This window comes from Octopus bimaculoides, chromosome 6, assembly GCF_046866305.1.
Source record: "Octopus bimaculoides isolate indiv1 chromosome 6, ASM4686630v1, whole genome shotgun sequence".
NCBI classification, from domain to species: Eukaryota; Metazoa; Mollusca; class Cephalopoda; order Octopoda; family Octopodidae; genus Octopus; species Octopus bimaculoides.
The window spans coordinates 46,217,448-46,244,261 of NC_142933.1; the positions used below are offsets into that span (position 1 = coordinate 46,217,448).

Consider the following 26,814-nt stretch of genomic DNA (forward strand, 5'->3'; position numbering starts at 1 on the left):
ATATTGCCACTTCTAGTCACTTCCACTCAGCTAACATTATAGCACTGATAGATTCAGAATGTATCCTTATTTTTTAGCAAGATCAGAAAGGCTCGACTTTTTCTCCCCTCCCCCACAGTTGCACAACTTAGAAAGGGTGAGGGTAGAGGAATAACTAAGTTTACATTACAGATTGTATTATGTTTAACTTCTTCTTCCCTTCCACAAAGTTGATCAGTTAAACTACTACCACAAAGTTGAATGAAGAAAAACTGGTTTGTCTAAATTAAATGCACTTTCGATGTAATATTCAACTGACTTGGCCTCTACACTTCTTTAACACCAAAAGTAGAAATAATTAAAGTACACATTTTGTTTATTACGTTAGTATTCATTAATGTAATACAGACGTGAACCTTATTTTATTTTTTAATGAAACACAAGAAAGGTTGTCAACACTTCAAATAAAATCTTAATTTTTACTCCTTCTATAAACACAGACTTGGCTGTGTGGTAAGAAGCTTGCTTCCCAACCACATGGTTCCGGATTCAGTCCTTCTGCGTGGCATCTTGAGCAAGTGTCTTTTAGTATAACCTAGAGCCGATCAAAGTCTTGCGAGTGGATTTGGTAGAAGAAAACTGAAAGAAGCCAGTCGTGTGTGTGTGTGTGTGTGTGTGTGTGTGTGTGTGTGTGTGTGTGTGTGTGTGTATAAAGAACCGATAGAATAAGTACTAGGCTTACAAAGAATAAGTCCTGGGGTTGATTTCTTTGATTAAAAACCTTTAAGGGCGGTGCTCCAGCATGGCCACAGTCAAGTGACTGAAACAAGTAAAAGAATAAAAGAAACTAGTAAACTTCACATGCATGTGCATGTGTCTAGCATGAAATTAATTCAAAATATGAATTCAAATAGACAGCATTCCATGATATTGATATTTGATAAAGTTTTTTTTTTCAAAATTATTAATTCAAATCCTGCTAAAATCACTATCTTTCACCTTCAATCAAGCAGCATGGTAAATCCAGCCAATTACCTCACACCACTCTAAAATTTGTGAGCAAAGTCACTAAGTAAATCTAAATCTGCCAATACTAAAAGCAGTGGAGTATCTCGTCTCGCTCACCTTAACTCACAAATGTTTCTCAGTGATTAAAAGGCAATAAATAAAATCAAGCCTAATATTGGTTTCAAATCTTGGGCACAAGGCCAGCAACTTCAGGGTAGGGGATAAGTCAATTACATCAACCCCAGTGTGCAACTGGTATTTACTGTATCAACCCTGAAAGGATGAAAGGCTAAGTTGACCTTGTTGGAATATGAACTCAGAACATAGAGACAGATGAAATGCCACTAAACATGTTGCCTGGCATGCTAACAATGCTGCTAACTCACTGCCTTCATCAGATGTAATATTAGAAATACGGTATCCCTGATGTCAAACCTAAATTTTTAAATGCTACTTTCTGAAAACTGTCTCACCATGTTTTTAAGCTCACTATATACTTCCAATCCTTAAAAAGCTATGGTGATAAAAGAGGGCGACAAAATATTGTAATTTAATAGCATTTAAAAAAAAAAAAGAAAAAAAAAAGGAACCATTTTAATCAAAAACACAGAAATGGAATGCTTTAATTAAATATTTTCCTCTTCAGACAAAATTCATACCATACATTTTTTATACCTTAGAAAATTCCTTCTAAACAACAAACATTTTGTTCTGAAGTTAGAAATTAAATACAGCAGCAATTTAAATTAATGTAAGAATATAATACTAATATAAGTGACAATCATTTTCTATTTAAGTAAAATTATCTGCAATGATAAAATTTGTATGTAGTTACTGAAAAAACAGAAGTATAAAACTGATAATTTTAATTTTGTGGAAAGAAAGGAAATTAATTAAAAAAAATATTCGGATTTCAAAATATTTCCAAGCTACTCTTGTTCTTGGAATAGCTAAGTGAGTAAAATTTTGCAGTAATGATGACTAAAATATAGAATGTAATTGAGGCTGGTATAATAGAATTTCTGTGGAGTGGTTACTGTTAGGAAAGGCATCCAGTTGTAAAAACCATGCCAAAACATACAGTGGAGCATGGTGCAGTCTTCGACCTAGCCAGTCCCTGTCAAACCATCCAACAATTGCCAGTATGGAAAGTGGACATAAGAGAGAGAGAGAGAGAGAGAGAGAGAGAGACTGGCTTGACTCTTTCTCTCTCATTTTTGAACCCACCCAGAACTATAACATTGTTCTATAAACTCATGGCAACCAATACTTTCTTTATGAAAAAAATTTCTGAGACTGACAATACAAAAGTGTAATCACTATGGTTAATGATTGATTTTGAAATAGTTTTCACCTGTATTAAAATTCTGTTGTTATTCCATAAAGTTGCAAGAAAGTTAGTTTGTCAAGAGACACCTGAATGTCTTGAATACCAGTCAATAATGGCTTTTTAAATTTATGGAAATTAGGGTTTATGGAAGTTTATGGAAATTAAAAGAGCATGTTTCAAGGAAATAGGTTATAGCACAAATGATTGATGTTCTGCTAAGAAACATTAGTTTGTCAATGCTATATGTAACTTTATCATTATGCAAATGTATACACTTTGCTGATCGACAGAATTCAGATTAATGGTTTTGTTTCCCTTTACTACTTCAACACATTATATAAAAATTAATAAAGAAACAACTACATTATTCATCCATCAAAAGAGTTTTTCACAACAGGTTAACACTCTAGCTTTTCACTTTAGAGTCTGTCTGTATGTCCCAAGTTTCAGACTCGGGGAAAATGAATACATGACAGTATTACATGCTGTTTCCAAAGAGCAGCAGACATTCAAGACAAGCTTTCATATGCAGTTCTCTCATACAGTGAGAAGGTCACAAGTGGAAGACTAACCAACATGTTATGAGGCAAGCACCAAATTTGAACTTTTTAATTTCTGTTTCAGACAAAGAAGGAATCAATATTGGTAAATTTCAATCTGACAGAAAATTAAAAGACCTGCTAACATTTGTGGCTAGTGATTTGAAAATTGCTAGTTCCTTGAACATGACCAGATCCCTTGTGAATCAGCTGGAGGCCACTAAAGAGATATGTTATAATTGGTCAAGAGAAAGGAGCATTCTCAGACATTGTCAGATCAGCTGAGTTTGTCCAGCAGGTCCAAGGTCTCATTACTAAAAATACCAGTAAATTGATGAAGGCCATCATTGAGCAGTTCAATATGGTGGAGACCACTATTGAATGCGATGTACAAGTACATTAGGCAGGAGTCCTATATTATGAAGAGAGGGCAATTCATCTATGGCAAAACCTGGGAGGATCATATTACCCCAGCATCATCTGGCCTCTACTGAACCTACAGGGAAGAACTCCTTGGAGGTTACTATTGTGGTTGCTTGTGAGCAGCATGAATGGAAGCCACTTGATCCTCATAGGAAGTCATTTTCATTGTGTGGAAACAGGCCATGCCTGCCTATATATTATTGATGAATTTAAATATCTAAAATATCACATATTAGTGCCACTTTCCAGTTAATCTGTTGATAATGTTCAATTTGCCATATAACAGCCAATTCAAAAACATGTGAAATGCAAAACAGATTTCAGAGTATAGATACCAAACACTTAAGACTGGTGCTGTTAATGTAAAATTTAACAAACGTAAGTTTGTCACAATGTAAGCACAGCAGCGAAGTGATGGTAGTGCTTAAACTGAAAAAGGTTCCATGAAATGTTTGCTGCACTAACAAGCAGCAAGTTGAATATAAGAAAACAAAGCTGGTTCCAGTAAGATAGAAGATACAGCATAATGAGCTAATAATTGAAGTTTTTCAGATGGTTTTCTTTTGAATAAAGTGTACGATGTTGGTGATTGAAAGTGCATCATTGCATTTAATGAAAACAGTACTTTACAATGGGTTACATTCAATCAAAACGTTGCATCATTAACTCAGAACTAAAGTGCTTATTTGTCCTGAAGAGAAAAACAAATTTTTTTTTTAATGCTATTTTAGTAATATTAAGAATATGGAGAGTTCCAGAGAAACAACAGACTTTACATTATTTCTTTCTATAATTTCTTTAACAATCATTGCATCAATAAGATTCCTATTTTAATGAAAAAAACTATTTTTACTAAAAAGATATCTGACTTACAATGAAGTTCTGTCTCATGAGAGAAAAAACAAACTTGTTGGAGAGAATTGCAAAACTTTCAAAGCTCAATTGAATGGCTTAGATTATGAATGCAACAAAAATTAAAATCCAATCTAATTATTTATATTTTTTGTATAACCCTTACATAAGTGATATGTGATATATAATTAAATTATTATGAAAAGATTACTGACTCAAAGTATCAATTGTCTGTTATATTATCCTTAAGATAAGCAGTCATTTATCTTATATTTATCAGCCTCAACACATTTCTCCAAATAATTTTACCAACGTTATTATAGTCAGTATGCTCCTAGTTTGTTAAAAAAATAAACAAAACAAGAAGTCCACATTGATTTGTTGTAGAAAAGTCTCTGTGAAAACACAAACTATATTCAATAAACAAGTGTAAAACCTCACACTTCAGTAATAGTTTTTACTTCACACAGACGTACACAAATCAGTGAGCTACCTAAATCATTCATAAATCAATTACATGTTAAATCTCTTAAAATACATGTTCCACATTCTAACCTGAAGTACTGAATATTTTTTAAAACATGATTCAAAATATCAACTTAGCTTTTCAGTAATGACAATAATGTAACCAAAATACTTAAGCCTCTGTTATTGTTCTAGTATGATAGGGTCTCACATATGCAATACTGTGAATTTTAAAAAAAACTGATCAAGTGAGATTATCTGAACAATCAATACACAAAACACACTCTAGCGATATTTAAGGGAATTAACTTCAATAAGATTGAGTCTTCAAAGCCAACTCCTCAGCAAAACGTTGACTTTGTATCAACTGTCCCTTTGTTTATTGCTTTTAGATTTTTAAACAGCATGGTTGAGTGGTAAGAAGTTTGCTTTCCAACTATATGGTTCCAGGCTCAGTTTCACTGTGTAGCACTTTGGAAAAGAGTCTTCTACTATAGCCTCAGGCCAACCAGAGTCTTGTAAGTGGATTTGAAAGAAGGAAACTGAAAGAAGCCCATTATATAGATGTGTGTGTGTGTGAGAGTCTGTCTGTTCCCAACCACTGTTTGACCACTGTGTTTACATCATTGTAACTTAATGGTTCAACATAAAAGAACCAATAGAATAAGTACCAGGATTTAGAAAATAAAATAAAATAAAATATTGGGTTCGATTAATCTGACGAAAATTCTTCAAGGTGGTGCCCCAGAATGGTTGCAGTTTAATGATGAAACAAGATAAAAGACAATAGGTTCCCAAAAGTAATAAAACTACTATAAAACTCCCTTAAACAAAATTGTTATGATTGTTTACCATCTCATGGGTTTTTTGTGACCTAAATTAGAAAGGTACAACTTGACATGTCTGTTATAAATACATTTCATTTCTGTCTTTTCTTTGGTCTCAGAATATATTTGACTTTAAGCTTTAACCCTTAAGCATTCAGATTACTTTGTCAAATGTAATGCTTATTTATTCACATTGTTTTGAATTAGCCCAGCATTATCTCATAGCTTCAAGATTCTAATGATGCAATTGCTTATTTTTAGAATGACATTGTAGATCTGGCTGGTTTGAACAGAAAATAAATTGAAAAGTAGGGCTGGATATGACTTGTTTAAATGCTAATGGCACCTTGATAATACTTATGTAACCAGATACAGCTATTTTTATAATGGAAGTACACTGACTAAATTGAGCTCATTATATTGCATTTATTTTATTTTACTAAGAAGTGAAAGGCAAAGTTGATAGGATTTGAATGCATATCAGACATACTGATCTAGATTTTGTAGAGAACCTAACATGTTACTTTCATCATAATAGGTGTATTTCTCCATATTTACTGACACATTTCTAGTTAGAGAAACAGGTAAACTCAAAACAACTAAAAGGGAATACAAGACCAGCAAATAACATTCCAATTAATACACAAATTTGATGGTATTTAGTAAATTAATTCATTTATTTAGCCCCAGCTAAGCACTGATTAAACAGAACTGTGATCAAATGATATTCAAGCAATGACCCTTCACATCTATAGTATCCAGATTATATTACTTTTAGCAAATCAAGCAACTGTCCCTTGTCCTTTATTTGCATATTAAGCTGGTGTTTTGGTTATAACAAAGGAATTCTAAAACCTATTGTGTAAAGTCTTTATGTATCAATGAACCAGAGGTAGTCAGGGGCAAGTTATTATCAGAAGAGTTAAATGATGGGAGTTTCAATATGACTGCTATCAAACCAAAATTTATCAAGAGTTGGTATCAGTGTCAGTTTAGAATGTTTAATGCTTAAGAAATAAATAATCCTTTATTCTAACTCATAAATGATGTCTATTATGAATGCTTGGTGCACATCTCTACTGTTTTATCCTGAAATATTTAATCCTTCAACATGGCAATTCTACATTATTCTTTTACTTGTTTCAGTCATTTAACTGCAGCCATGCTGGAGCACTGCCCTAAAGAGTTTTAGCCAAAGAAATCAACCCCAGGATTTATTCTTTGTAAGCCTAATACTTATTCTATTGGTCTCTTTTGCTAAACCACTAAGTTATGGGAACATAAACACACCAGCATCAGTTATCAAGCAATAGCAGGGACACACACACACAACTGGCTTCTTTCAGTTTCTATCTACCAAATCTACTCTTCGACTTTGGTTTGCCCAAGGCTATAGTAGAAGACACTTACCCAAAGTGCCACACAGTGAGACTGAACCCAAAACCATGTGGTTGGGAAGCAAGTTTCTTACCACACAGCCCTGCCTGCACCTATTAATTAAAACTTAATTAAAAACTAGTTATAATTCTCTTGGGAAGGTAAACTGTTAGAGATTAGGATCCTTTTCTGGAATAAGTTTCATCAGCTTCTAGATTATATCAGTGATAATGACCACTCCTCAAGATGTTTTAATGGGATCAAATCAATATTAATATTTTTTTTGAATCAGCAGCATTAGTGTGGTAAATGAAGAGAGTAGAAAAAAATTACCAACCTTAAGCAAATTTAAATATACATATTCACAATATTTTATGATTGACATCAGAGAACAGACAAAAAGAAAAAAATCTACGTACATTTATTCAAACTAGAACTAAAGACACAAACACGCCAAAAAAATGCATTGTGAATAAAACTATCATGAAACCTAGTGCAGCATAGACAAAGCTTTGTGAACTGCATGATACTGATGAGAAAAGACCAAGCACCAGAACCTTGTTGATATTTATTAAGCTAAAAGATTGCTTCAGATCTTGTGTCTCATTATCATTACGTCATGTGGGTTGCATAGGTCTTCTCTAAACACAATATCTCAACACTTGTTGCCATTCAATATCATTTCCTTCATGAGGTTCATTCAGCATTGTGAGATCAGTTTTCATCAATCTTCCTCTTCTACAAGTTCCTTGAATTTGGATAACTTGGCACTCCTTTACCCAATTGTCACCCTTCATTCATATCACATGCTCATACCAGAGTAGCCTTCACTTTTGCATGCCATGTCTGATTCCTCTTCAGCCTTTCATCATCTAGTGAAGTACGCTTGCCCCATTTCTTTCCAATCTTTGCCTAGTCACAATATTCAATGCTCATATTTCACTTCCATGTAACATCATACTTGGTGCACAAACATCAGCCATTCACTTAGAGAATCTTTTTGATGCCTTCAGAGGTATTAACTGCCAGCTATGTTTTCAGAACCACTATCACATTGCCAATGAGGTAACTTTAGACATCAGAAGCTATCATTTACTTTTATGAAATTTTTCAAGAATTAAATTTGGTGCTTTCATGGATATAGTTATATTTTGCTAGTTCATCAATAAATGCCTTAAAGAACAATCCGGATATTAGTATACTTAGTTATCAAAGATATATAATACAGCATTAAACATTACAAAATAAACATATAAAAAATTCTTCTGCTGTAGATATTACATTCATTTCAGAAGTTCTTCATAATTCAACAATATCTTGCATTGAAACAAATGAGGAAAGAAATAAGTATCTGAATTCAAGAAAAGAAATAATAATGTTTGTCTCCTATTCACATGGTTCATTCCTAAAATTGACAGGAGTGGAACGAATTATAAAATAGGGTAAAGTTAACTGAAAGAGTAATTACAAGAATCACAGAATAACTAAATAATTGCAAAACCATTATCTTGGAGGGAAGAAATTCAATGATCTTAACAAAAATTAATGAAATGGTGTAAGTTATCACACAAAGACAAGAGCTTGAAAACTGACTGACAAACAATACAATAAGTACATACATGGTCTGATCAATAAGTATCCAGACTGTTGCTATAGTAATGAAGCTAAAGCATGGAGAGTAAAGCAACTTGGTACAGATTGACCTTGGACTCTGCTGTGCATGCACACTAAGTTTTAACATTCCAGCTCACTTCTGCTGTTTACAGCAGTGCTTCGAAGGAAGGTGTGTAGTGTGTGATTGTTGCATTGACCATGACAGAGAGAGTAGACCAGAGACTCTACAGATTTTGCGAAAAGCTTGATGATACCTGCTCAGAGGTCTATGCAAAGTTTTCATCATTCTCGACACAATCAAGATCTTGTGCAACTGAAACCCAAGTTTCTTTTTGGTCAGCTGAAAGCAGTTTTGGCATAAATTTGGCAGACATGCATCTCATACCCAAATCTTCAGTGATAATGGACTGAACTGAACCATAATTAATCTGCACATCCTCTGATAACTCAGAGATGGTGATACTAACAATTTCCCCTCACAGCTGCACACACATCTGTGATGTTTTTCTTAGTTCTGCTGGTTGCAGGTTGCCCATAACATTCATTAATATCAACATTTTCCTGGCCATCTTGGAAACGTCTGAACCACTCATAAACTTAGGTGCAGCCCAAACTCCTCTCCATACATTTTCTGCAACTTTGTGTAGGCCTCTGAGCAGGTAACGCCATGACAACTTTCTCTGTTATGGTCAATGCGATGATCACACGCTACACACCTTCCTTTGAAGCACTGCTGTGGACAGCAGAAGTGAGATGGAGCATTAAAACTTAGTGCGCATGCACAGCAGAGGTCAAGGAGCTTCACTCTGCATACTTTAGCTTTGTTACTATAGCAACAGTCTGGATACTTATTGATCAGACCTCGTACATACACAGAGGATGTTGTCAAACTTACTGAAACATGTAAAAACAATGCAAGATGAATAAATTATCCTTTTATTAAAAGCATGTAAGCCATATACCAGAAAAAAGGGGGAGGGGTGGAAATGTTTCACTTATACTCTACTACAAAATCATTAACAACAAAAAAAATTTATAATTTCAACTGAGAATTGAAGCTGTATCAGACTAAGCTTTACTTGTTTGAGAAATATTACTTTTCTATCTTGGAAAAAAGACAACCTCAGGACCCAATGGACTTAAGTTGGCAATGATGATTCCAACTTATGTACAAACACAGAATGATAAATGACATCAAAGTGAAAGACAGACAACAACAGGCTCCTAACTAGTGCCAAGTAGCATTTAGTCAAGAGAATACTTTAAATTTGTAAACAGAAAATCTGAGAAATTACTGTTGTCACCCAGTAGGCTACTGCACCACAAAAAAATTCTTAATATTTCATATAGTTTCACAAAGAACTTTTAAACATTAGTGACACAGCAAAAAAAATGTTTACTCCAAACAAAGCCTTTAATTTAATAGTGCTTTTGCCTTTTTATCATAACACCAGCAGTGGAGAGATTGTAAACAAGTTTCTATTAAAATAATAATGTATCAATAGAACTACGATTTTTTTTCCAGAGAAGGTTTTGTAAATAGTAAGTTTACTTTCATTTTGTCAGAGCTTGTTAGCAAGCTCTGACAGAATGAAAGTAAATTTTAATCAATGCCAAGAATCAAAAAGAAATTAAAAGGCAGTAAGTAAAATACATTAATTACCCAAAATCAATTCCATTCAAGCAAATAAATATTGGTTTCAAATTCTAGTACAAGGCCAGCAATTTTGGGGAGCAGGTAAACCAATTACATCGACCCCAGTACTCGACTGGTTGTTATTTTAACGACCCCAAAAGGATGAAAGATAAAGTCAACCTTGGTGGAATTTGAACTCGAAATGTAAAGGTAGATGAAATGAGATTCAGCATTTTGCCTGGTGTACTAACAATTCTGCCAGTTTACTACCTTATTCAAACTAATAAACAATGATTCCTCTAAATTTCATGAAAAAAAAAAAGGGTGGGGGGTGGGTGAGATTTTTTTATCAAATCCAGTATTTGATGTTTTATTGAAACCGGAGGGACAAAATACAAAATAAACTTTACTGAATAACTTTTCCATGATGTAATTACTTTAGTATCAACACAGTCTCAAACTATGTCACTTGCTAGATAAGTACAATTACAAAAAAGACTGATTAGAATATTTTTTGTATTTACTATTTCTAATTTTTATTTTTCATTGCCTATCACAAGACAAAAGCTGCAAACAGAGCAAACATGTGTCGCTGGACATATGTTAATGAGCATGAATGACAGCAGAGCACAAATGGACAGAGAGAAAAAGTGGCTATAACATTTGAGGTGGATTTACAAGCTGTTAAAAAATGGACAAGACCAAACTCATGTCTTTCAGTAGGAAGCAGGATTCCTACTTTCCTCCCATTTACAGGAGCTATATAGGAGGTATTACATGGTGACACAGTCAAACCACTCAAGAAAAGATCTTTGTAATTGCTTGGTCTTACTTTCTCACCTTATCTTTCATGGGGTTTTACATACAATCAATTGGTAGGTTTGCTTCTCATAAGGTTGGGTCATTGTATAGGTTAAAAGAATTACCTCAAATCTGAGGCTATTTTGTATCTTTACAAGTCCAGAATTTATCCTAGTATGGAGTATTGTTGTTATATTTGGGTAGGAACACCATCTTGTCACTTGGCTCTCCTCAATAGGGTTCAGAAGCGAGTTACTAATTTGATTGGTTACTCTCTTGCTTCAATTCTGCAACCCTTGTCACAGCAACATGATGCCACTAATCTTAGTCTGTTCTATTGTTACTACCACAGAAAGTGCTCTGATGAACTTTTCCTTTTAGTTCCAAATCACTTGGTGCCATCTTGCCTAACTTGAAACGCACATCATCCAAATGCTGCTGTGCTTCCAGGAATAAGGAAATCTTTCTACAGTCAGAGGTTTTTTTCCTCAAACTGCCAGACTTTGGAACTCTCTTCCATCTCAGTATTTTTCCTTTTCTTATGTTCTGAACTCTCTAAAGAAAATTCGTTCCTTTTGTCTTAATTCCATTAATTTCTCCTTGTTTATATAATCTTTTACACAAGGTTTTTCACTTTGTTTTGAACTTTATAAGCATAAAGAAAAAAAAAGACTGTGGTTGATACAGACATGGGATGCATATGAAAGATGTCAGTTGTGTAAACGTGACAAGTGATAAGAATACGAGACCAAAGACAACATAGGATGAAGTGGTGGGAAATGATCTCAAGACGACAAATCTCACAAAGGAGATGACAAAGAGCTGCAACAAGTGGCAAAACACTGCAAACGTAGTAAAATAGACATCTTTATCATTGTGCTTGAGAAGTTGTTTTATATACACATATATATTGTTATACTTAGTTTCTTTGTCAAAGCTCTTTCGTCACACAATCTATGACCACTTCAGTGACTCTGTCCCTGTGTCGCCTCTTGTTCTGCTTGATTCCATTCCTATTATTCATTTCCTAAATGGACTAAGCAGAACAAGACAAGACACGTGGAGCAGAGAGTCACTGAAGAGGTCACTAGATGCCTGACGAAAGAACTTTAAAGGAACTAAAATAATGATAATAATAAAGCTGAAGTGCAGACCAAATATATAGTGCGTGTGTTTAATTAACAAAATATGACTATCCCCAAGTATATGTTTCAACACACAATTTCACATCAAGAATCTTGCAAAACAAATACATATACATATATATATATATATATATATATATATATATATATTTTTTTATATTTATGTGTTTCAGCCGAGTGGCTGCGGTCATGCTGGTGCACCACTGATTTTCACGTTCCTTGCATGGCTCTTCTCCCCCACCTGACATGGTCCAATCAAGAGTTTTGATGGCACATCTGGTGTATAAGAGAATTTGACATAACTGCCCTATACTGCGTCTCATTACGAGCCATTGGTTCGTCTGGTATCGTGGTGAGGAAAGAGTCAAGTTTTGTCTTGAAGACCTCCGCATCCATGTCTTGCATGTCTCTCAAATGTTTTGGCAGGGCATTGAAGAGCTGAGGTCCTCTGAAACCTTTGGCACCATGCAGTGGCGACCCGTGCGGGCATTCCTGTAGTACTTGATACCAAAGTTTGGCACCAGTCCTTCCAGTATTTTCCATATGTATATTATTACATATCTCTCCCGCCTGCACTCAAGGGAGTAGAGACCTAGTGCCTTCAGTCGCTCCCTGTAGTTGATCAGTTGGACTGTGGCGATCTTTTTTGTATAGTGCCGCTGAATTGCCTCGAGTTCTGCTGTCCGCTTAACACTGTATGGTGACCACAACTGAGAGCAATAGTCTAGGCGGCTCAGAACAAATGTCTTCCATAGAGTCAACATGACTTTTTGATCCCTTGTACGAAATGTCCTCAGTATGTGTATATATATATATATATATATATATATATATATATATATAGATAGATAGATAGATAGATACATACACACACATAGATACATACACACACATATATACACACACATACACACATATATATATATACATACACACATATATATACATACACACATATATATACATACACACACATATACATACACACACATATACATACATATATACACACATATACATATACACACACATATACATATACACACACACACATTGTTCTCTCCCAAGCCTAAATTACAATCCCTTCACTCTGCGTCCACATTATCCCTTTCATGACTCATGTCTTCCCTCATACTCTGTCTTATTTCTTCACTCCAGCAGGACTAAATCATTCCCTTCACTTCAATTTCACCCCTGCCTTCTATTGGCACACATATAAAAAAAAACTGTATTGAACAACCCTCACCCTCAACTACCCAATACACTCTAGCTTCACTCTGCTGTACTACCCACCAGCACACTTTCCTGGGTCACATCAGTTGTCACCCAACACCTATTCTTGCCTTAACCTTACTACTTGTCCCTCACACCTCTAGAGTTCCCTCAGCCTTTTTCTTGCTACATTCACCCACTGCTTCCAACCAGTCCAACTATGCTGCCTTCTTTACATTCAGACACTGCTCTCCCCACCCACCCTGACCTCTATGGTAGCCTCCAGTTTCCCTTTCCTTCACTGCACTCATCTACTGCTCTTCTACCACCCCTTCATTTTCTCTCACCCTCTGGCCTACTCATTGAACCCACACCTCTATTTCCTTTAACAACTCTTTAGATTCCTTGCCATCCTCATCAATTTCTCCCTTTTTTTGTTTCCTTTTCCTCAAACCTTCCACCCACACTCAACCTCACAATGTTGAATACCTTTGGATCCATCCAACACAATTGACATTACCACCTTTCCACCCAACACTAATCCTTTCTGCTCACTCCCACAAAAAAGCTTATTATTCTCTCCACTATCACCTTCTCACAACTATAAATCTGTTTCTCTCACTTTACCCTCTCTTCTATCATCCTTTAGTTACAGGGTCGCATTAAGCCCTTAGTTTTGCAAGGTGACCTCACCAGTGTTGATGTCACAAAAAAAAAAAAAAAAACACAGCACCCAGTATACACTTTAAAATGGTTGGCATTAGAAAGGACATCCACCCATAGAAACCATACCAAAGCAAACAATGGACTTCGATGCAGTCATCTAACTTGTTAACTTGTCAGATCCTGTCAAATCGTCCAAGCCATGCCAGTAGGAAAAACATATCAAATGAAGACAATGATATTCTCATTAATAAAAATAACAAATCTTGAGACAATATTGCTTCTATCTAAAATACCAGACAATTCAACCAAATCAAACATCTAAGTGTCTAATTATTCTTTGTTTGCTCTATGCTGGATAAAACAAATAAACCCCAGTACTTATATATTTTTTAAGTCTGGTACTTATTCTATCGGTCTCTTTTACTGAACTACTAAGTTACAGGGACATAAACTAATACTGGTTGTCAGATGGGGAAGGGGGACAACAAACACAAAAATATGCACACAAGGGACTACTTTCAGTTTCCATCTACCAAATCCACCCACATGGCTTTGGTTGAACCAAGGCTAAAGAAGACACTTGCCCAAGCAAGGTGCTATGCAGTGTAACTGAACGTGAAACCATGTGGTTGGGACACAAATTCCTTACCATAGCTATACCTGCACCCAATTAATTGTATACCTAAAATATTTTCATAAACTAAATTATATATATCTATCTCTATACGGGGTGCAGTGAATAAACTGTCGTCTAAATTATGCACAAATGAAAATAACAGACATATTTACTAAAATTACATAAAAATATCTTGAAATACTAAAGAGTAAATTTATTCAATAAAGTCGCCATTGGCTTCAACCATGGCCTCCAGACGACTTCAGAATCTTCTGCAACTCTTCTGGACAGTCTCCTTGTTTAAGTTGGTGAATGCTACCATAATCCTTGCCTTCAGTTCATCTTTGGTGTTACAAGGAGTTTTGTTGGTCTCTTGCTCAACTGCGCCCCACACATAATAATCAAGGGGGTTGCAGTCTGGGAGTTATGCAACCAGATGTTAGGGGTGATGTTGAGAGCCATGAATGGGTTCTGCTTGTGTGGCATGATGTAGAGTCCTGTTGCCAGACATAAGGTCTTCCAGAAGCCACCCTCTTGACCAAGGGCAGCACTACCTTCTCCAGGCACTTAATGTAGCCTCCATATTGAGGCTGTGTGGGAACACCATGATATTGACTGGATGTTTGATTTTTATCATTCTCGGCACATGCCCTCAGACTGACACCCAAACACTCTGAAATGTTTGTATTGGAGCTTCCAGCATGAATGCCAAGCAGTACAGCATGTCGTTTGCAAATTTCTGGCAGAATGAATTGCGTCATGGTATTGTATTCCTCACAGACGGTGCCCAACTGACTCCACTGTGTAGTTGACAAAATCAAAAACAAACAATGCGCACACGTGAAATTAAAAATATAAAATGGCGACAATTTACCCATCGCACTCTCTGTATATTAATTTTTAAATGAAATTTTCACATTTATTGTTAGACATCTATTTTAATTGTGCTTCAATAATTAGGTTGAGAGAAACTAAATAGCAAATCAATTGAGATGAAAGTTCAGTTACCAAAAAGGAGCAAAAGGATAAGATATATGTATACCTACTTTATCCTGCTAGAGTCTCTCATATCTGCAAACTAAAGACTAAAGTTCAAAGTCAACAACTTCTATTGTTTTAAGGCATTTATTTCAAGAAACAAAATAAACATATTTCACTCCTAATCTGAAAGGAAGTAAAGCCAAGTTAACCACACCAGGATTTGAAATGAAAACTACAAGGTGGCATTAAGTGAAATACCACAACAGCTGCACAAAATCAATTGTGTACTTAAACTAAGAAATATTGATTTCTCAAACTGGTACAAAGCCAAAGACTCGAAGTGGAGGTATAATTTCCATTACACATCATCATCATCATTTTGATGTCTATTTTTCCACATTTGCACGGGTCAGACAAAGTTTAAGGCAGACTTTCAATGGCTGAATACCCTTCCTGTCACCAAGCCTCACCTGTTTTCAAGCAAAGTGATATTTCCCCATGACTAGACATGTCACAGAATACTAGAAATGAATGATAATGTTTGTATGACTATCATACGATGTCAAAACAAGGATACACACACACACACAAAGGGCTTCTTTTAGTTTCCATCTATCAAAACACCTCCATGGTTTTGGTTGACACATGGCTACAGTAGAAGACACTTGCCCAAGATGCTACATAATGGGACTGAACCCAGAACCATGTGGTTCGGAAGCAAATTTCTTACCAGACAGCTATGTTGTTGTGGTACAATATGTAGGAGGTATACCTCCATCATACAACTGTACAATATGCAGTAGAAGTATACCTGCATCACACAACACAATATCTATTTTATAAATTTTGAAAGGATGAAAGTCGAAGACAACCCCACCAGAACTAGACAAAACAAAACTCTACAAAATAATTAGCTTAATATTTTACAATTTATGCTACTTCAAAAATATTTTGAAAGCCAGATTGACAAGCTTGGCCTTAAGTTTTCCATAGGATCTTTCCCCATATGAAATGTTTTTATTAGCAATTTTCATCACACCAAGTTTTGCAGTACATAATGCAGATAAACCCTAAAATTTAATAATATCCTTAAACCAACCATGAAGCAAATCAAAAATCCTTTATCTTTCTCTGCTTCAACCAAAAGATGTTAAAACAATAGGCATTATAATAAAAGCAATCAATATTTTAGACACTTGAAAATGTAAGCACACTTTCATGACACTATAAAGGTAATATAATAATACTTATTCCTTACAAGCAACAAAGTAAGAAATATAAATCAATACAAAAACTGTGAATGTGGCCAAATTGGTAGTCTTCAGTTGGAAAATCTGATAGAACATATTTAATACCAACATTACAGAAATATAATACTAGATCTCTTCATATGCCTCTATGTTTAAATTCCAAACATAACTATTTTGTGGACACAAAAGTTTCCATACAACCATGGAAACATTAATAAAATTTGGGAATTTTAAGATCTATTTATGGCTGTCCCATTAAACTTTCTTTAACTCATACTTGAGGTAACAATTCAGTCTTCTGTTTTATAATGAATCTATACTTTATAAAACCTATTCAAGCAAAAATCAGTAATCTTGTTGCAAAATTAATCAACCAATGAGCGAAATGCACAGCTAGGTTTTTCTTCCAAGAAAATATTTTTGTTATCAGATAAGATTCTATATTCACATGAAACAAAGAGAAAAACCAGATAATTATGAAGTAATATTTCTACTAAAACAACTGAGTGAGCAATGAAAAACCATTCAATAATTGAATAAATAAAATAGACCTTCACCACTGCAAACAAGTTATATTAATACAACTGTCTATTGATTAGAATAATTGAATTCAATGTAGTCTTATATATTTTCAAATTCACTTTCTATAATTTTACCATCCCTTTTCCCATGCTGGTTTGGATTTGACAGATATGCAGTACAGCATATCACAATAACAACTGCCACTCTTCTCAAACCTCTATCACTTCATACATATCGCCCAATATCTTCAGATCTGGCTTAACCATTTCGGACCACCCCTTTGTTTTGCACTGCATTTTCTATCTCGTAAATGTCTTATATACATACATCTATACCAACAGTTTCATTTCCTGCACAAACTCATTATTATCATTAATACTGAGCCACTCGCTCGCTCTCTCTCTCTTTTAAATTAAGTGCAATTTCTAAGATGTACAAATTAATGTTGCACATCCTACAAATTGCACTGAACAGATTTCTCTTCAGATCTTCAACATTTAGCATTGTGATTCCTTAAGTTTGCAAACAGTGGGGAAAAAATGTCATTCCAGAATTAATCCTATCACCTACATAAACCATTTATTACAGTGAAAACTAAGAACTTCTAAGTGGTAACTCGACATGCTAGAAACAGCAGCCAAATTACCCTCACATATCTTACACATCATCAACATAAAGGACAAATTGGATAATGTGGTTCTGTGTGCACTGTGCAATGGAAAAAGAGAGGATTGTTGCTTTTGGAATACTTTTGACCATACGTCTGCCCAATCAATCTGACCTGGGGTTAAACAGCAACCATTTACTTACACGTAGCAAGTCTAAATTTAAAACATGCATATATATATATATATATATATATAAAAAACAAATGATTTGTTCATATTTATTATACTATAGTATAAAAACTACTGGACATTAATCGGTAAAGAACCGGCTGAGATCTTATATGAATCAAATTTTGCCTTTATCGATTTATGTTTTTAATTCAAGGTGAGTGTACAAGAAGCTAAGTTATCTATTTTTGTGTTAAATAAAGGACAACACACAGAACGTTCTATTTTTACCTGATTACGATTAAAATTGATTATGAAAAGCGACTAAAATTCTAATCAATGAAATGTTTAAATTATCTGTGTTCTCTTTCAACTAGTGCCCTTTTATTTGACGGTCGAAATAAACAATCAATATTAACAAAACATAAATTAATTTCGAAATCAAAAACACATTCTTAAATTGAATGTTATATAACTGTCTCGTGCTGATAATACGGCAATCGATTATTCTAGTAGAAGACAATTTGGACGTTTCCCACTACACGAAATGAACGAAAATAGACAATACTGAGAACGTCTTGTAAATAAATAAATAAATACATGCGAGAATAAAAACCATCTACATTTACAACTGCTGCAATGAAAACTTTACTGATATTTGCTATATGCAATTGAATGTTTTTTTCTTCAATAAACTTGCCACTAATGAATCACGATATTCTTAAAATCTATAAAACAAAAATATTGATTATACTACCCTCTGCGTTGACCGATACAATAACTTCTGAGCTAATTACTAAATCCAATAAAACTATATCATCTATAAATGAACAATCCGTGAGTTTTATTTGAAGGTACAGACGAGAGAGAAAGTATTTACGAAAATCAATATCTTATAAGTTATGAGCTTTACTATTCTATGAATAATAGATAGCAAAAAAGACCTTTGCCATGGAGATGGGGGATAAACCTTTTTTAACCAAAAGAGATCAACAGCTGTCTTTAAGAATAAATAAACATATATATATATATATATATATATATGTGTGTGTGTGTGTGTATAAAAGACAGATTATACATTATACGTTAGTTGATTCAACGTAAATGTGTTCCTTGCAACTCGAGTTTCACGTCACAACGACTGTGTCTCTCTCACACAGACGTGCGTGTGTGAAAATAAAGAACAAATGGAGACTTGTTTATTCAATTCATTTTAATGAATTGAATATACGTAAAAATATCTCCATTCTTATTTTCAATATTGACGGATAACTTAGAAAATTATTCGATTTCTCATCCCAAACGCGAAATGTTTTTTTCCCCACGAGTGTTCCGGACCCCAGTTATGAACTCATTTGCATACAGCCAATCAAAGCTCAACTAGTGTCCACTTAATCACAAAAATACTCTGGTTGAGTTCAGTGGAAAATGTGCGTTATAGCAAAATGTAACAATTCTAAACGGGTCAATAAGGGTGACAAATGTGAAATTTAGTATATACAAAGTGAATGGAGAGCTGCTCACCGATGATGCCATAAGTATGGCCAATTTGCGTAATTTACTAGAAAATCTAATGAGTGTAGTTCCCTAATTTTTTTACTAATTTTGTACATTCCTAATTTAGAATGTTGGTGTTGATCTGGAAACATCGTAATCAATATGGCGTTGTCATATTGCGCCCTCCTTACATATATCAATGGGTACATGCAGTATCACTAATCTCAGTCTGAGCATAGGTACTTAATGTTAGCTCCATATAGAGATAGATGGTGCTCAACTGATCTATAAGGATGGAGGGTGAGAAATGAGGTGCTTATATGAGACCAGAGTGGCATACACCATTCTATGCCTGACTAGCTGTACTGTAGTAGTACACAGTATGTGGATTTTAAAGGTGAGCTTTGATTGGCTGTATACAAATGAGTTCATTACTGGGGCCCGGAACTCTCGTGGGGAAAAAAATTTCGCTTCCCGCCAGACATTGGTTATAATATAATGTTATATGTTGTGCACTGTATACTAAACTGCACAAATTATCTGTGACTATATACATTGTGTGTATATATATATACACATACACACACAAGCATGCATACATTCACACACTTTACATACATAAATATATACATACACACACCTATGTACATTAAAATGTAAGTCGTCCATAAAGGCTACCTGAAGAGCATTGGATATATAATACTGTACACTTCAATTAATATATTAACATGTGTGCATACAAATACACACACACATATCGCATGTGTATACGTAATATGTATAGAATAGGAAAGGTTTAGGTCACTTACCCTCTTCCTTATATATATATATTATTTTGTTTAAAAGAGTTCCAACACTGTCTGTTTTTTATGTTTTATTTATATTCCTGCAAAACCAATGTGGGATATAGAATATGGAATATACAATATATAATATAAAATAAAAATGGATGGTACAATGAAATAAAGTCTGTCATACCGGCCATGATGAAATACCACAAGGTATAGAAAATACGTATTCGCCTTTATATATTTAATCCTTTATATTGAACACTCAATATTTCATCTATTCAATAAGACATATTCCATATATTCAATAAGACATTCAATACTTTATTTCATTGTACGATCCATTTTTATTTTATATATTGTATATTATATTATATATTCCATATCCCACATTGGTTTTACAGGAATATAAATAAAACATAAAAAACAGACAGTGTTGGAACTCTTTTAAACAAAATAATATATTCCTCTATACACAATCATACAAAACCCCTTTTTTTGTATTTATTTTTACTCGCATATATATATATATATATATATATATATATATATATATATATATATATATATATGTATGTATATACGTATGTGTGTATGCATATATATATACACATGTATGTATGTACACACATGTATATATACACATACAACCACAAACTTATATGTATATATACACATACATGTATGTGTGTATTTATATATATAATACACACATGTATGTACATATACAGATGTATGTGTGTGTATATATATATATATATATCATATATATATATATGTATGCGTGTGAACTCGTGTTGAAACATTTTTTGTTGCATGTAGAGAGGGCCATTACGACAATAATAAACACATGCACCGGTTCTATTCCATTTCTTTATTTTGTCAATTGGTTAACCAATCGATTGCTTGACTAACTAATCGTTCGGTCGATCAATCAATCAGCTAGGTTTGTGTAAGTCCTTTTCGTCGCCATTCGCGACTATATATATCTTTTATTTTTCAAAAATATTAATGCTTAATTTTAAATGCGGTTATTTGTTTCCTGGAGAATATAGGAGTGCACAAAATGACTTTAAATTGAAATAATTTGGCAAATCATTTAGAAGACGGAACATTATTAAGCAGAAATTCGTCAGTATTATATTTTGTCGGTACATTGCTATCCATTGACCCGTAATAAAATCTAAAAAAATATTTATATTTATTGCTATAAAATACTCTCCTACCCTTTTATATCAATTCCTGGAGGAGTAGAAATACAGGTTTTAATTAAATGTCAGTGCTAAAAAAAAGTATTCTTCTGTGAAAAAAGTCTAAGAAAAACGATCAGTGCTACTTGACATAAAAACTCTCTCACCCTCACACACAGTTAACTATTAAATCTGTAGGCGGTATTTCTGCGACTGCCATCATCTGGTATTTCGGTACTAATTAACAATAGTACCGACAACATACCAATATGACACCGCCCTCACTGAAAGATGGATAAGACGAAAAGCCATAATTATTAGATTATCGACAACAGAAAAGATTATGATTGATTTACGGGTGTTTTTCTTTTTTATATGTATATTTCTATGTATAAATATTGAGTGGATCGTAGTTTAACTCCAGATCAGTCGTGATCAAAAACGTTCCAACCGTGACCATCCCATCTTTATATAGGAGGTGTGTCTAAGACCACATTATTCTAATGTGTCCTTCGTTTTTTTGAGACAGCAGGGTGTATTTCTAACAGATCAAGCAACCGCGTAGAGTCAGACTCCCTTCCTAGTTTGCTGAGTGGGTGTATATAACTAGGTAAATGTGTGTCAATGCGAAAACTTTATACACACGAAATATTAAAACACAATAAAGCTATAGATTTCAGAAAGGTTTTAGTCATCAACAAAGAAGAAAACAATTACAGTGTACAAATTGTTAAATAACTCAAGTCTGACTTTTGTAAAAAGATTATCTAATGATTATCGTTGTAGGTTTGTCATTTTAAGTAGGCGTTGAATAGCGCTTTCAATTATACTGGGATTAAATGAAGCGGAAAATACCGTTCAATAGTTTCCATTATATTTTAAGACTATTGAACTCAAGCGGGGTGCTCATAATAATTCTAATGGTTATTTTAGAATGTAACAAGTAATTACAAGCAACATCAATTTCTGTAAGCTAATGTCATCAAGAGTACACATGTCGTGATGTGAAACAATGAAGATCAAAAAGAAAATATGATAAATGAAATAGTACAATTAGAATCAAAATAAATGACATGTTTCTCCAATGAATAAATAGGCACAAAAAATACAAAATCAGGAAAATGTACCCTCAATAAATGAAGTGATAAAGAGGAGTGGTTATTCTTGAAAAAGAACGACATCAAAAAATGGTGGACAGTTATATTTGGATGTGTAATTTATGTGATAACTCCGATAGTTGTAGATCTCAGATATCAAGCATTCCTTTCATTATATACAATAGATGTATAAATATATTCACCCACTGACAATAAATGATGAAATGTCAGTGATGCCGATGGGTAAAAGACAATCTCTTAGTCAAGTATTTTTACCGAGATTAAAATGTAACACTTTAAACACAAGTCAAATCCGCTGTTACATCACTCGGGAAAAGTGATTCACTAGAATGAAAAACAACGAATTTATAATTTTAACGTAAATATGAATTAATATAGTATTTATTAAAGCAATATTTAGTTTCAAGTAATGCAAATGTCCACTTACTATTCATATATGAGCATCTTAAGAACCTTTTTCTAGCCTTGTCGCCTTTCTGCCTCTGATCCAGCCGGGATACAATCAATGACGTCATTAACTGTGTGTCAGCACTGTATTTACTACATTTATTGATTCGTTAATAACAAGCATAATTTGCCACAGTTATATCTTAAATAAAAGGATTCTTAAAATTGCTAATAATATTCTATAAATCTTATTTTAATACTTCTTTCTTTTATCTATATTCGAAAATCATTTTAATTCTCGGCATAAAATTAACAATTCATTCATTATAACAAACAGCACTATCTCTACTATTTACTGCAGTATTATCAGCTCTGTTTTTCGTTAGAATCTTTCAGCGATTTCAATTTTGTTTCGATTTCTTTTGACTTATTTTACATATTTCTCGAAGATTTTCTATTTCTCTCTAAGTTTACTTGCCCTTCACTGATCAAATTTATATTCAACAGAAATTAAAAGAGGAATGTTTTTACTGCTGCTTTTTTTTTTCTTAGCGTTAACGACCCCACTCTAAAACACAGTGATATACAGTAATCCCTCGCCGTATCGCGGTTCACCTATCGCGGTTTATTATTTAAGTTTACGTCGATTCCTCCGTGGTGTTGTCTTGCATTTACAATAAAATAAATATATACAAATTCTAAAAATAAAAGATATATACAGTACTGTTTCTACTTCGCGGATTTTCACCTATTGCGGGGTGGGGGTTGGAACGTAACACCCGCGATAGTTGAAGGATTACTATATATTTGTCACGCGTAGATTGAAACAAGGCGGTTTTTTCAGGAACTGCAAGCAGAACAAATGCTGCATGTCGCATGATTTAAACTTTATTGTAATTGTTTTGACATACTTCTCCCATCTTTTCAAACAAAAGAAGCTATAAGTTTTATTTTTCAAAGGGACTAGGCTTTATTCTGACAATAAAGCTTCTAAGTTTGTGTGTGCTTATGTACATTATGTATCCATCATAGTCGGCGTTTAATTCCATATTCGATCTCATCTCAAAATCCTAAAATTCTCAAACACTTTAGAATCTGAAAGTTCTCACCACTATACATCCTGGCACATTTACCCTTTCACCTAAATTACAGTACATGTCAGTATCAATACACAACAAACTCGTTGCTCATCCTCTGTCACTACTATCAGGCATGAGCCCAAATCTCAAACTCAAGACCAGACAAAATCGCAAACATACGCCTAGGGCAGTGATTTCCAACTTGTAGTCTGCAGATCCCTGGTAGTTCACAAAGGTAGTACAGAGGGGGGTGTCTGTGAACTAAATTCAAAATTTCATACATATATATACCCAGAACCATGCTTAGGAGTGAAATTTAGGATTTTTCAGTTTTCTGTGAATCGATTTTGATAAAACTTTTCCCAGCTGGTTTGCACACTATGGTAACACCATTGTTATGTTTTCATTATTCTGTGTAAAGTCCTTTCTTTTTTATTTCAGATTCTTCAGATTTTGGGTGAACCACGCTAATAACCTTTGAATGAAAATAGCCCATCTAGACATTTTTTTTTTTCAGAAAATGAAGGGTAATGATACATGTTAAACATTCACTGAGTATATATTTAATAGAAAACCATAATAATATTATAACATTTATTAACATAATGAATTATTTAGCCACATGAGCACCATTTTGACAGATAACTTCAAAAACCCTATTAGTCACGGAATCTGTCAATTTCTTAATAGTAGCAGGTTGGACTGCTTCTGCTGCAGCTTTGATAGTTGCCCTGGCATCCATCTGCATAAACATTTTGTTTAATGATGGACCAAAGATTTTTGAAGGGTTGAGATCCGGAGACTCTAGCAACCACACCATCAACCTTTCACCTTGTATATTTGGGTGGTCCTAGCAGAGTGGGAGGGAGTGTTGTATGCATGAATACGAGATTCCTTAGAAGTGACAGTGGTATGTCATCTAGCCAAGGATCTAAGACCGCCTTCAGGAGATTGCAGTAGGTGGCTGCAGTCACTTTAACCCCTTCAAGCACCCTGACTAGGCCAATATGTCTGTCCTTAATGATACCTGTGATGGTGCATTAAATGAGGCAGCTTGAGGGGTTTTTGCACAGAAGCCATGGTCCCAAGGATGTGATTTCGGTACATGTGGAAGTCTGGATGCAGAGAAAATGGCTTTGCTTCTTTGTCCAGGTTTCCCATTTAACTTGTAGTCAATATTCCTTAAATCTCTAGCTGTCGCAGTCTTGAAGGTCCCACAATTAGATTGTTTCTTCCTTGGTGAAGGATCCTTCAGGAATCATCTAACCGTGTCCAGGACAACCTAATTTCTCCGCAGTGACATAAAGAGAGGTGCCTTTAGCACTCACCTTGATGATGACAGACTTTTCTTCATCATTAAGGCCATTTCCATGTCCCATTGTTCTTAGAGAGGAGAGATGTTATTAGCATGGTTCACCCAAATACTGAAGAATCTGAAATAAAAAAGAAAGGATGTTACACAGAATAATGAAAACATAACATTGGTGTTGCCATAGTGTGCAAACCAGCTAGGAAAAGTTTTATCAAAATTGATATGCAGAGAACCAAGAAATCTTAAATTTCACTCCTAAGCTATTAGTGTGTTTCTAGGTGTATATACATAAGGATAAGCATACTAAAAGGGGTTAGTGGGAAAATTCATTTAAATAAAAGGGGTCCTTGGTAGTGAAAAGGTTGGGAACCAATGGTCTAGGGTCTGAAAGAATTACTGCACTCAGATCTACTATTACTTGAACTAAAACTGTTAAATTCTAAGCATCTGGAAAGTAGATAAAATTAACAATTCTGAAGCCCAACAAAAATCCATGTAAAGTAAAATAGTATCACCTTTTTGTGCACACTCTCAAAAATTCTAGAAAGGCAAACCCATGTATTACTCTCTTCAAAAAACATGGTGTCAGGACAAAATGCTTTGCAGCATTCATTTAAACCCTCTATGTTCTAAGTTCAAATCCCACTGAAGGCAGCTTTTGCTTTCATCTTTGACAAAGCCTACTCATAAACTCAACACAGAAAACATGACCACTTCATCAAAAAATACTACCTACCAGCAACATAAACAAACTTTCCACAAATACAAAAAGAAATATTCAGCAATACTTAAAGAAACAATTCAAAATGCTTACTATCAAACTACATGTTGGATTGCCAAGCTTTAGTGGAGTATAAGAACATCATTTTTCAGATACTACAATTTTCAGAATGAAGTACCATGGGGATCCAATCTTCATCTTACACTTTTCATCCTATATTTACATGACCTCACCCCACTTCCACAAAACATAACTTCAGATCAAGGGGGTAATGTCAGCATAAATAAATATATTTGAGGGTAATTGAGTAAAAAAGTTCACCGCTTTAAAATAAAATCATTCTTTTTCTCTTTTTCTAATGAAAGTTTTCTATAGTTTTAAGAACAGAATATCTAAGCGTAATTCATAAAATAAAAATATAACAATTGTACTGCAGACATTTCCAGTCTTCCATGAAAATATGTCTAAGCATGGGGAAATATTTATCATCTTACTTGGAGACAGGTGAGGGTTGGTGATAGGAAAGGTATCTATCTGCCATAAGAAAATGTGCTTCAACAAATTCTGCCTGACCTAAGAAAGCATAAAAAGGTGGACATTAAAACAACAATGATGATGATAATGATGATGACAACAATGACAATGACAAAGAATATATATATTAAGAGAAAATGGGTTGTGAAAAAGTAAGTCAAAGAGATTT

At 34.1% G+C, this 26,814-nt stretch overlaps 1 protein-coding gene across 2 annotated transcripts in view; it reads right to left on the bottom strand.

Moving 5' to 3' along the window:
* Nucleotides 1-23,125, bottom strand: part of LOC106873653 (phosphatidylinositol transfer protein alpha isoform) — a 70,843-nt gene extending 47,718 nt beyond the window's left edge. The window contains exon 1 of one of the 2 annotated variants that reach the window (XM_014921106.3): nt 23,040-23,125. In XM_014921106.3, the coding sequence (XP_014776592.1) occupies nt 23,040-23,056 (17 nt within the window). In that variant the 5' untranslated portion in view covers nt 23,057-23,125. Of the gene's footprint in view, nt 1-20,325; nt 20,398-23,039 lie in introns of those variants that run through there. The other variant, XM_089353822.1, reaches the window with a different exon arrangement.
* Between the last annotated feature and the right edge of the window lie 3,689 nt (nt 23,126-26,814).